General features: G+C 43.2%; 1 protein-coding gene across 2 annotated transcripts in view; it reads right to left on the reverse strand.

Moving 5' to 3' along the window:
- The window catches only part of MACO1 (macoilin 1), a 107487-nt gene that overhangs the window by 17634 nt on the left and 77814 nt on the right, over nt 1-12039 (reverse strand). For both annotated transcript variants that reach the window (XM_060784433.2, XM_060784432.2), the window contains exons 7-8: nt 6327-6485; nt 2825-3007 (exon numbers count right to left, since the gene is read on the reverse strand). In XM_060784433.2, coding sequence (XP_060640416.2) covers nt 2825-3007; nt 6327-6485 — 342 coding nt within the window. The remainder of the gene's footprint in view (nt 1-2824; nt 3008-6326; nt 6486-12039) is intronic.

The following is a 12039-nucleotide window of genomic DNA, read 5'->3' on the forward strand; positions in this document are numbered from 1 at the left end:
TGGAATTGAGATGTATTGTTAACCATAGCGTTCATTTTGTGAATATAGTTTATTATTGTCCTTCTTTATTTTGGAGTTGCTCGCTCTGCCCTGAAGGGGGCAGGATTGCATGGGGGCGAACGGCAGGGGCAGGCCTTGGGGGTGCCCTTCGCCTTCACTCCTCCATGCGGCTTCTCTGCCTCAGCCCAAAGTTGTGCCCAAGGGAGAGGGAGCATGCCTCAGCCACTCACACACTCAGCCAGGCCTCTTTGGGCAGGTAAGGCAGGCCTCGCCTCTTGGGCTCTGTGTGTTTATTTGGCTGTGCAGCCTTGTGCATCATGCCCCCTCCATTGGGTTCCCCTAACTTCAATGCCGTCCCCCCTTTAAGAAAGCCCTCGCTGTCAATCATTGTCTCATCAGATGGAGGGTGGGCCTCCCTCCCTCCTCCAATGCCACCCCCAACCTCAGGAAAGCCATTGCATGTTTATTATTTACTTCACTGGGGCTCCTTTGAGTGCCCTGTGTCTTTCTTTAGGCCCCTTCCACACACCTGTATATAATCCACATTGAACTGGGTTACATGGCAGTCTGGGCTCAGATAACCCAATTCAAAGCAGACATTGTGGATGATCTGCCTTGATGTTTATTGATTTTTATTTATTATTCGAACTTATATGCCGCCACTCCCCAGGGGCTCGGAGCGGCTTACAAGAATGGCTAAAATCTAACAAAATTTAAAAACAATTGAAAAACAGCAGTGTCAAAAATCAAAGGCCTGTCGAAACAGGTATGTCTTACATGCCTTGTGGAAAGCTGATAAGTCCCGCAAGGCACGGACTTCAGGTGGCAGAGTATTCCAGAGTGATGGTGCCACTGCTGTAAAGGCTCTTCGTCTGGTTGCTGTTAGACGCAAGGTCTTGACACTGGGAATTTCCAATAGATCTTGATCCTCAGAACGGAGGGATCTCTGAGGTTGGTAGGGGGTGAGGCGGTCCCTCAGGTGCATCGGCCCCAGACCATGCAAGGCCTTAAAGGTGAGTACCATCACTTTGAAAGTGATCCGGTGCTCAATTGGTAACCAATGCAGCTGTAGTAAGATTGGTGTTATGTGGCATCTCATCGGAATTCCCGCAAGAAGCCGAGCAGCTGCATTTTGTACCAACTTGAGCTTCCGGATCACCGACAGAGGAAGGCCAATATAGAGGGCGTTACAGTAGTCCAGTCTTGAGATGACCGTAGCCTGGATCACCGTAGCTAGGTCATCCCTGGACAGGTAGGGGGCCAGCCGTCTAGCCTGCCGCAGATGAAAAAAGGCGGTTCTGCTAACAGCGGAGACCTGGGCCTCCATCGTCAGCAGAGGGTCCAAAAGGACTCCCAGACTCTTTACCAATGATGACGGGCGTAGCACCTCGCCATCCAGGGTAGGCAGCTGGATATCCCCAGTGCCCAGTTGACCCAGCCATAGGACCTCCGTCTTTGCTGGATTCACCCTCAACCTGCTGGCACGCAGTCATCCTGTAACGCCCTCGAGGCACTGATGGAAACAATCGGGTACAGAGTCTGGTCGGCCTTCCATCTTCAGCACCAGCTGAGTGTCATCGGCGTACTGATAACACTCAAGCCCAAAACCTCAAACCAACTGAGCAAGTGGTCGCATATAGATGTTAAACAACAGAGGGGAGAGAATGGCCCCCTGAGGAACCCCACAAGATAGAGGGGACCTCTCAGAGACCAGGCCTCCCCTCTCCACTCGCTGTCCACGGTTGTGAAGAAAGGAGGACAGCCGAATTAAAGCTGTCCCCCTGACTCCAGCAACAGCGAGGTGGTGGGTCAAAAGATTGTGGTCGACTGTGTCAAATGCTGCTGTGAGATCCAATAACACAAGCAGCGCTGACCCGCCCTGGTCAAGCTGGCATCGAAGGTGATCCGTGATGGAGACCAGCACAGTCTCTGTCCCGTGTTCTGGGTTATATGGCTGTAAGGAAGGGCCCTAAGTCTACACTGACATGTAATCCACTACAAAGCATTTGATGAGTGAGGCAATGACTTTTGACCACGTGGACGGATGGGGATGAATAGTGATTTTTATGTGCTGACGACTTGGCTTTATATAATTATATGATAGTACTTTAATGTGTTTAGATTACTGTATTATTGGTATGATGTTTTTAAACTATTGTGTATGAACTCCCTTGTTGTAAACCGGCCTGAGTCCCTCGTTGGAGGTGAGAAGATCGGTATATAAAGGTTCTAAATAAATAAATACAAAGCAGGCATTTTTGATTATCTGCCTTGGTATTCTGGCTTGATGATGTCCTCATTCTTTGCATTCCTATGATTCTAACGGATATGCCATTTCAATTTTAGAGATTGCAACCCCCAATTTGATTGGTGTTTGCTATCACCATCAACAAAGCTCAGGGCCAATCTTTACGATTCTGAATTTCAGATCTAGACATTGATTGCTTCTCACATGCACAATTATGTTTCATGTTCTAGAGTCGGCAAACCAGACAATTTCTATATCTGCACAAACAATGGAATAACAACAGATATTGTATACCCACAAGCATTGTGAAATTAAATATACTAGAAACCTGTTCTTTCTTTTCCATTTCACCAGAGTTGGCCACAGCAATGTGTGACTGGGGACAGCTAGTATTATATGTAAGATTCACAGCCTAAATCTAGGACTGGTGTTTGTTTCTTTTCCAATAACCAGCTATTGAGATCTTGGTAACTGTTGATCATTTCGGAAACATTCCAACAGAAACCTCTATGCTTTGAGAGAGATAAGAGATAGGATTTAAACAATGAAGACAGCAGAGAGAAGGAAAACAAGTACCTGGTAGCAGCAGCAAATGCAACCGCGCGGGCAGCAGTGGCTTCTTCTAATTTTTTTCTTTTTTTTTCTTCCATCAACTGCTTTTCTACAAAAGTTCGTGCCTCCTGCTCTGCTTTTATCTTTTTCTCCAATTGCCCAATAGTCTGCTTATCTTTTTGTTTCATTTGTACAGCATTATGCAATCTGTAAAGAAAGTAAAAATTAGCACATTTTCTTGTACAATATATTTGGGGAAAACCATCACCAGCAAATGTCTTAAAAAGCCTGTTCAGTTAATACTTCTTGTCTTCTGTACTCATCCTGTGCAAATGGAAGCTTATGGACTCTCTTCCAGGAAATTTACTCTGTGAAAGTGTGACAATGGAGGATGTGGTGTCTAGGAATGGTCATGGGATAAAAGATTCCCTCTGATTGGATATTTTAGATATTTATACTCTCCGAACTGTGTTGAGGTGGTCATTTCAGATGTGTATAGGCACCTGAACACATATTACTATAGTGTTATGTATTGGAATATTCAAATATTTCTTTCCCACCGTCATTTTTACCTTACAGGCTCTTTCTATTGTAGGGGCTGTAGTCTGTAAATGGATAACAGGAGTGGTCCTAAAAGAAAAGAGCAGATGCTGCAGTCTTTAGAAAAACAGCTCCTTCCCCAATTTTCTGTGTGAGAAACTAAGAGATTAGAGCCGTGTTTGGCTGCTGCTCAAGCAAACCAGGGCCAACACTAGAGACATGAAGTTCCAGTAAAGTTTCCATCTTAGCTGTTTGCGTGCATGAAACACAGAACCAATTAGAATATAATAAGCTAAGAAGAAGCCAGTAAGAAAAGACAAAGTGTGAAACCAATCTAATGTGTGTTGTTTCATCCATTTATGGGTGCAACAGCTTTTTTATGCTTCAAGCTAGCTGTAGCCATTTGCTTGGCCAACAAATAATGCCTCCTTCACTTGACTCAACTTGTCCATGTGTCTATTCTTGCATTGCCCCCTTGAGAGCAGAAGTGAAGGGAACCTCTGACAATGTGCAGAGTTCCCACTTCATAAGTTGGGGGCTTATCTGGGATTTCAGAGGCAGACAGATTAGGGTGCATGACAGGACCTTTGAGGTCCATCCACACCCCCCCTCAAGGGTTGGAAGGAGCAGCATACCAAATGAGATTAGAGTAAGGTGCCTGCAGTCAAAGAACCGGCTGTCGAAGGGGCGTGAGTTGCATTGAGACCATGAAGAAGCAAATGGGGGGGGGGGGGGGAGAGCTGGATTCCCCCTTGGAGGAAACCAGGATGTCAAAAAACAGGTGAGTATGAAAACAAAGGGAACAGGGAAACTTAGAATGGTTAGCTGAAGACATGTATGATTTTGAAAACTTGTAGAGAGAATTTGGTGTCTCTCTGATTGACCCAATAAATGTATTACCATAATATGGGTTACTTAAAAATAGCAGATGTCCACTTAGATCCCTTAAGGCAAGCTGGATACACGTATTGATGAATAACAAAAGGTTCAATGTAAATGGAAACAGGGATAATCTGTGTACATGAATGGGCCAAATCATACCCTCTAACTATTCTGGATTACTTGGAGACTTAGATTATTACACAGACTAGTGTAGTTGATGTACCTCCACTCGGTTCAGGAGGTGTAAAGCTTGCATTATTCCCCTTGATCCCCTTGGAAGAAGGATAGGATTGATAAAAGCTAATTGACAAACAGACAGATAACGTGAGGTAGGGGGAGTCTATGGCCCCTTCTACAGTTCCATTTAAAATCCAGATTATCTGCTTTGAACTGGATTATATGGCAGTGTAGACTCACATAATCGGGTTCACAGCAGATAATGTGGATTATTTGCGTTGATAATCTGGATTAAATGGCAGTGTAGAAGGAGTGTAAGAAATTGAGACACATTTTCTAGCCAGCTAACCTAAATTTATCACTTCGAGGAAGGTTTATGGGGAATAGCGGCTGAAACGCTATTTGTTTTGTGGATCATTCAAGGCTAATCTATTTATTTCAGCAAGAGATGGGGGAGGAAGGCATTTGTTTTGCCTGCTGGAATGGGATGGAAGGAAATCTATGCTATGAAAGGGTTAAATATTGAACTGATATTTTTCCTTGCTGGAAAAGAGAATAAACCCCATGGGATCATATAGCCGTTATACAGATTAACTGTGATTAGTTATTATAAATGTAAATACAATGCCCCACACTGAAAACAATTCTAAAACATTAACTTCACTCTTTCTAACAAAGGCAAAAGCATAGATAAAATGCTGTTTTTATTGGAAATTCCACAACCTACTGGAAATAAGTGCACCATTTTTTTTTGTCGTGTCAGGGGTGACTCCTGGTGTGAGAGAATTGGTCGTCTGTAAGGACGTTGCCCAGGGGACACCTGGATGATTTGATGTTTTTATCATCCTTGTGGGAGGCTTCTCTAATGTCCCCGCATGAGGAGCTGGAGCTGATAGAGGGAGCTCATCCGCTTCTCCCCGGATTCGAACCTGTGACCTGTCGGGCTTCAGTCCTGCCAGCACAGGGGTTTAACCCACTGCGCCACCGGGGGCTCCATAGTGCACCATAACCTTATTGAAAAGGTAAAAAAGAGGTCACATCCGTTTAGCAAATGTGAATCTCCATGAACTAATGGAGACCATCTTTTGAAAACCACTAGTCAAGAAAGGCATGAACTTGTTAGAAGACAATCCTCTGGACAAGTGATATTCATAAGCATTCACATAATGGCACACAGGTAACTCAGTTGTTAAACTGAAGAACCAAGTCTTTAAACTGCCAAGGATAAAGACATGTCACTACAAAAATATATTGGGTTAGCAGAGGATTGTTGTTTTTTTGAAGTAGAATTTGAGGTTGCAATTGCCCAAAAAATATACACTCCCTTGAAACCTCTTAGTTAAAATATGGACTCAAGAGACAAAACCAAAGTAGTCTTTTTTAGAAATAACATCTCAGGTTTACTAACAAACTTCTTGTATATATCCAGCATACTAGTCCATAGTCCAATGTCTTTAAGCATATATAGTCCAAACTGTGTAATTGTACTCACTGAAGTCTGAAAGGAGACAAACTGCAATCCAGCTCCATTGAGGTCTAAAACCATACTATATAACAAAAATGGAGTCTTGTGTCTGAAGCCTCTCCCACACCAAAGAGGTACAGGCAAACCAAAATGTACATACAATCTAGCTTAACAATTATACACATTCACAAACAGTTAGCAGGTGCGTGAAAGGTTGCTATTTCCAACAGTTTTAGCATTTCCACCTACAAGGTATAAGACATGGAGCAAAATTAATACCACAATCAAGCTAAAATTAGGGCCTTTCAATCTTTGACAGCAATGAATGGAGCTCAGCAGAACTTAATATGAGCCAGATTGAACACAGAGATATTTTTTAAGTTTTTTAAAAAAAAAATAGATTAGAAGTGTAGAAAGCAACCACAGTAAGCCAAACATATTGCAGGGTGGGGCTAAACTTACTTATTCTGAAGCAGCTCATTTTCTTGCCGAAGCTGTCCAATTTCAGACCGAATCCCTCGCTCTGTGCTGGTCAGAGAACTGATCTGACTACGCAGCTCCTGTTCAATCTGCCTGCTTGCCTGCAGGTCTGCCTTCAACTTCTTAATGTCTTGTTCCAACCTAGGACAGAGAAGAACAACTTAATGAACTAACTGATTGGTTAATTGATGTATTTATCAAGTTTGGAAACAAAACAAAGAAGTCTGGCACAGACAAATGTAGTATAGTCAGATGGTTAACAGGGACTTCACAGTTATACATGCAAATATATTCCTCTCCATATATACGAGGGGGATTTTTTAAGTAAGGTCCGTTGGAACATAAGTACACAACGAAAGTTTATTTCGAAAAAGTAAATTTATTTTCAGAAAGTACATACTTCACGCTATTTTTCGACATAGTTGCAAAGTGTGTTCAAACACTTATCATACCTCTGAACCAATTTTAAAATACCCTCTTCATAAATCCTCGCTTCAACTGAAGCCACCAAATCGTCTGTAATCAAAGAAGGGCGACCGGAGCGGTCCTCATCATGGACGTTGTCACGGCCATCTTTGAATTGTCAGTGTACCCACTTACGCACTTTGCTTTCACTCATAACAGTATCACCATACACTTCACAAATCTGTCGATGAATTTCTGCAGCAGGCAGGTTTCTTGCTGACAAAAACCATATCACTGAGCGAACCTCACATGCGGCGGGTGAGTTGATAGTCTTAAACATTTTTAAAGTACAGAACAGAACCGTACAGGTTAGCTACAGAGCGGAAACTGAGCACAGTTGTTCCCGAGGCATGCCGGTACACGACGCACGCACTCATTGCGGTATGCGCACGAACTACTAGTGTCTACAACAAAATGGACTTTACTTAAAAAATACCCCTCGTATATATGTGTGTGTGGAGCCCCTGGTGGTGTAGCGGGTTATACCGCTGAGCTGCTGACTGAAATGTCAGCAGTTTGAATTTGGGGAGCAGGGTGAGCTCCCGCTATTAACCCCAGCTTCTGCCAACGTAGCAACTCAAAAACACACAAATATGAGTAGGGCAATAGGTACCACTCCGATGGGAAGGTAATGGCACTCCATGCAGTCATGTCGGCCACATAACCTCGGAGACGTCAATGGACAACCCCGGCTCTTTGGCTTAGAAATGGAGATGAGCACCAACTCCCAGAGTCAGATACAACTAGACTTAATGTCAAGGGGGAAACCTTTACCTTATATATATATATAGTAAAGACAAAAAGGTAAAGGTTTCCCCTGACATTAAGTCTAGTCGTGTCCAACTCTGGAGGGTGGTGCTCATCTCCATTTCTAAGCCGAAGAGCCGGCACTGTCCATAGACACCTCCAAGGTCATGTGGCCACTGGCATGACTGCATGGAGTGCCATTACCTTCCCACCAGAGCAGTACCTTTTGATCTACTCACATTTGCATGTTTTCGAACTGCTAGGTTGGCAGAAGCTGGGGCTAACAGCAGGAGCTCACGCTGCTCCCCGGATTCAAACTGCTGACCTTTTGGTCAGCAAGTTCAAAAGCTAAGTGGTTTAACCCACTCTTTGTCTTTGCTGCAATAAAGAGAAGACAACACAGCAAAAGTTCAATGTCAGAAAGATTTAGCTTCACATTTTATACTGCAAGGGTACCGTACTTACATGAGTATAATGTGCCATTGAATTTTGAAAGTGCACATTACAAAAAATGGATTTGTCTTTGAATGTAATGCATCCCACTGTGCAGGCATAGTACATTAGGGAAGCAGGCAGCATGAATGAGGATATCTGGGACACTCTAGTTGCCGAAGGGGCGGGGGGGTTGAAGGCTTTGTGACTGAACTTCATGGGACTGGGCCTGGAGGACGGGCAAGAGACCTCGAGGGCTGCCCGGGAAGCAGGATCTATGGTGAAGTGGCAGGAATGACTGGGTCATCCGTTGGGCACCGGTGGGTTTATGTGTGCACTTCTAATGCAGCATCAAATGTAATGTGCACCTCAATTTTGGCAATGTAATTTAGTCAAAAAAGGTGAATGTTAGACTAAAGTAAATATGGTATTTGTTGTCCTTTCAATTTTATGGTTTGCCTAATAAATATACAGCAGAATGACAGGACCTTGGTAAGCTGCAGCATATCACTTATGGAAGTTTCTCCCCAGGAACAGAAACATAAACATGAAAGCGTAGGCAAAGAAAAAATCAAACCGTAACGATTGTTAGGCTTTCGAGTAAATGAATGCTTTACCTTGTCTGCCAAGACAGCCCATTAATACACATTACAGCACTAACAAGTCTTAATTTAGATATCAATACTTTCTTAGTCCCACAGAGACTGCATGTGACAGTGGATGTTTTTAAACCCATATCCGACTTCTCTTGAAACTGAGAACACAAATCATATATGAGACATCCAAACAAACAATATAGAAGTAAGTATAGTGGCAGTTCTGACACCAAGCAGGAGGAACTGACTTTGGTATTATTATAAAATAATACCAAATACCAAAGTCATGCTCCCTTTCTATTCTGCCTGCCTTGGTCAGACCACTTTACCTGGAATCACACTGTGTCCAATTCTGGGCACTGCAATTGAAGGGAGAAAGAGAGCGACTCAAAGGGTCAAGGGTCTGGAGAACAAGCCCTATGAGGAGTGGCTTAAAGAGCTGTGCATGTTTATCCTTCAGAAGAGAGGCTGAGAGAGACATGATGGCCATGTATAAAATTTGAGGGGAACTCAAAGGGAGGAGGGAGCAAGCATGTTTTCTGCTACCCTGGAGACTAGGATGCAATGGAACAATGGCTTCAAACTACAGGAAAGGAGAGTCCACCTGAACATTAGGAAGAACTTCCTGACTGTGAGAGCTGTTCAGCAGTGGATCTCTCTGCCCCGGAGTGTGGTGGAGGCTGCTTCTTCGGAGGCTTTTAAACAGAGGCTGGATGGCCATCTGTTGGGGGTGCTTTAAATGCAATTTCCCTGCTTCTTGGCAGAATGGGGTTGGACTGAATGGCCTATGAGGTCTCTTCCAACTCTATGATTCTATGTAGAAGGCCAATTTGTAGAAGACAGACTGCTGGGAGTTCCATATCAGGGACCAGGAATGAACTATATTAAATATTAGAGTGTATATATTACATCGCGTTACGCTGCTCCCTTACATAAAGGTCAAGTGTAGAACTTAATGTGTCGAAGTAGATTGTGCACACAATGATCGTGGAATTGGATTAGGATTAAATGCTCCCTGAAATGCCCAATCAGTACTACTAGAACCAACCACTCATCTATATAAATAAAAATGTAATGTTAGTTCGTGCTACCATCAGAACTCAAAAACCACTGGGGGAATTGACACCAAATTTGGACACAAGACACCTAACAGTCCAATTTATGTCCACTCAAAAAAATTGATTTTGTCATTTGGGAATTGTCGTTGCTGGGATTTATAGTTTACCTACAATCAAAGAGCATTCTGAACTCCACCAATGATGGAATTGGGCACACAGGGCTCCCATGACCAACAGAAAAAACTGGAAAGGTTTGGTGGACATTGACCTTGAGTTTGGGAGTTGTAGTCCACCTACATCCAGAGAGCACTGTGGACTCAAACAATGATGGATCTGGACCAAACTTGACACAAAAATTCCATATGCCTAAATATGAACACAGATGGAGTTTGGAGGAAATAGACCTTGACATTTGGGATTTGTAGTTACTGGGATTTATAGTTCACTACAATTAAAGAGCATTCTGAAACCCACAAACGACAGAAATGGGGCAAACTTCCCACACAGAACCCCCATGACCAACAGAAAATACTTAAGGCCATCCAGCCCAACTCTCTTCACCAGGGCAAGAAAATGTAATCAGAGCCCTCCTGACAAAGAGCCATCCAGTCATAAATATAGATAGATATGATTCTCTCTCACACACACAGATATAGTATCATAGATTTGAAAGAGACCCTTAAAGAAGGACTATGATATGTTGCATATTCCAGAGTAGGCAAACCAGACACTCTCCACATCAACACTGACAAAGAAACAACAAGAAATACTGTTTACTCACAAGCATAAAGGAATTACATATATTAGAAACCAACACTTTCTCATTACTTTATTTTCCAGATCACCAGACTGGGCCACAGCAACGCGTGGCAGGGGACTGCTAGTATTTAATATATGCCTGCGTTGAGTATCCTAAATGTTGGAATCATCTGTAGGCATCAAGTTATTTTCCTGAACAACATGACCTCTGGAAGAGCAATCTACACTTAGAAGCCTCACCCCGCACCTAAGCTAGACTGGGATGGTTCAACACACTCCAACTGTATGGCTTTGAAGAGTGCCAATGCTACATTCTGAACTACTAACTCAAAATTGTTTTACACAGTAATTAGAGAAATCTATTCTAGATCCAAGATACAGTTCTCTTGTGTGCTCACACACATACAGGCTCAGAGAGATACTGCAAGAGACAAACGCACAGCGGTTTAGAAGGTTTAATTTTAATCTTTCCTGTCCAGAGATCATATCTGCCATATGTCAAGATTGGAAATAAATTGTCATTTAACCTTTTGCTGAAATGTTTTGATAGAAAAATACTTTTAATATGAACAAATCTAGGCACTGAAAGCCATTTAGCTCTAACAAAGTAATACTAACAGCATATTAACCAAATACAGTAGTCTCGCTTATCTGACCTTCGCTTATCCGACATTCCATCTTATCCGATGCCCCTCTTTTCCTCCAGCATTTCCTCTTCAATTAAAGGAGCGCTCCCCAACTCTCTCACTATTCCCAATAAGTGAGAAAGGCAAGACAAGGAGGAGGATGAGGAGGGAAGAAAGGGTAAAAGAGGCAGGACCGGAAGCGGAAGCGTCCTCCGTTCTTCCCTCTGGGATTTCCACGCTCCTCTTCTAGATCCAGGCACTTCCTGTTGGGCCACTCTAGCCCTGAAGTATGGCCTTGCTTTAACCTTTTGAGTCCTTGTTAGTATTCTAGGTGTCTAGCACTGCATCAGACCAGTAACAGTAGGAGACTCGGTATTATCCGATGTTTTTGTTTATCCAACATTCTGCCGGCCTGTTTATGTCGGATAAGCGAGACTCTACTGTAATACTATCTTGCTGCACTACCATGCAAACACTTCACCAGCCCACCAGCACTGAAGAGCATATGTAAACAATGATGTCTTCCTATAAAGATATACCAACATATATTTTATAAATGGGTGTGTTTACCCATTTATAACTAGGGCCCCCTTTAGTGCAGTGGGTTAAACTGCTGAGCTGCTGAACTTGCTGACTGAAAGGTTGATGGTTCAGATCTGGGGAGTGGGTGAGTTCTTGATGTTAGACCAAGCTTCTGCCAACCTAGCAGTTTGAAAACATGCAAATGTGAGTAGATCAATAGGTACCGCTTCCATGCAGTCATGCCGGCCACATGACCTTGGAGGCATCTATGGACAAAGGTGGCTCTTTGGCTTAGAAATGGAGATGAGCACCAACCCTCAGATTCAGACACAACTAGACTTAAAGCCAAGGGAAACCTTTACCTTACATTGAGAAAATATGGAAGGCTTGCTGAACACCATAGTCAACCATGTTATAACCAGTGAGAGCATAGAATCATAGAATAATAGAGGTGGAAGAGACCACATGGGCTATCTAGTCCAACCCTCTG

Source organism: Anolis sagrei, chromosome X, assembly GCF_037176765.1.
Source record: "Anolis sagrei isolate rAnoSag1 chromosome X, rAnoSag1.mat, whole genome shotgun sequence".
NCBI lineage: Eukaryota > Metazoa > Chordata > Lepidosauria > Squamata > Dactyloidae > Anolis > Anolis sagrei.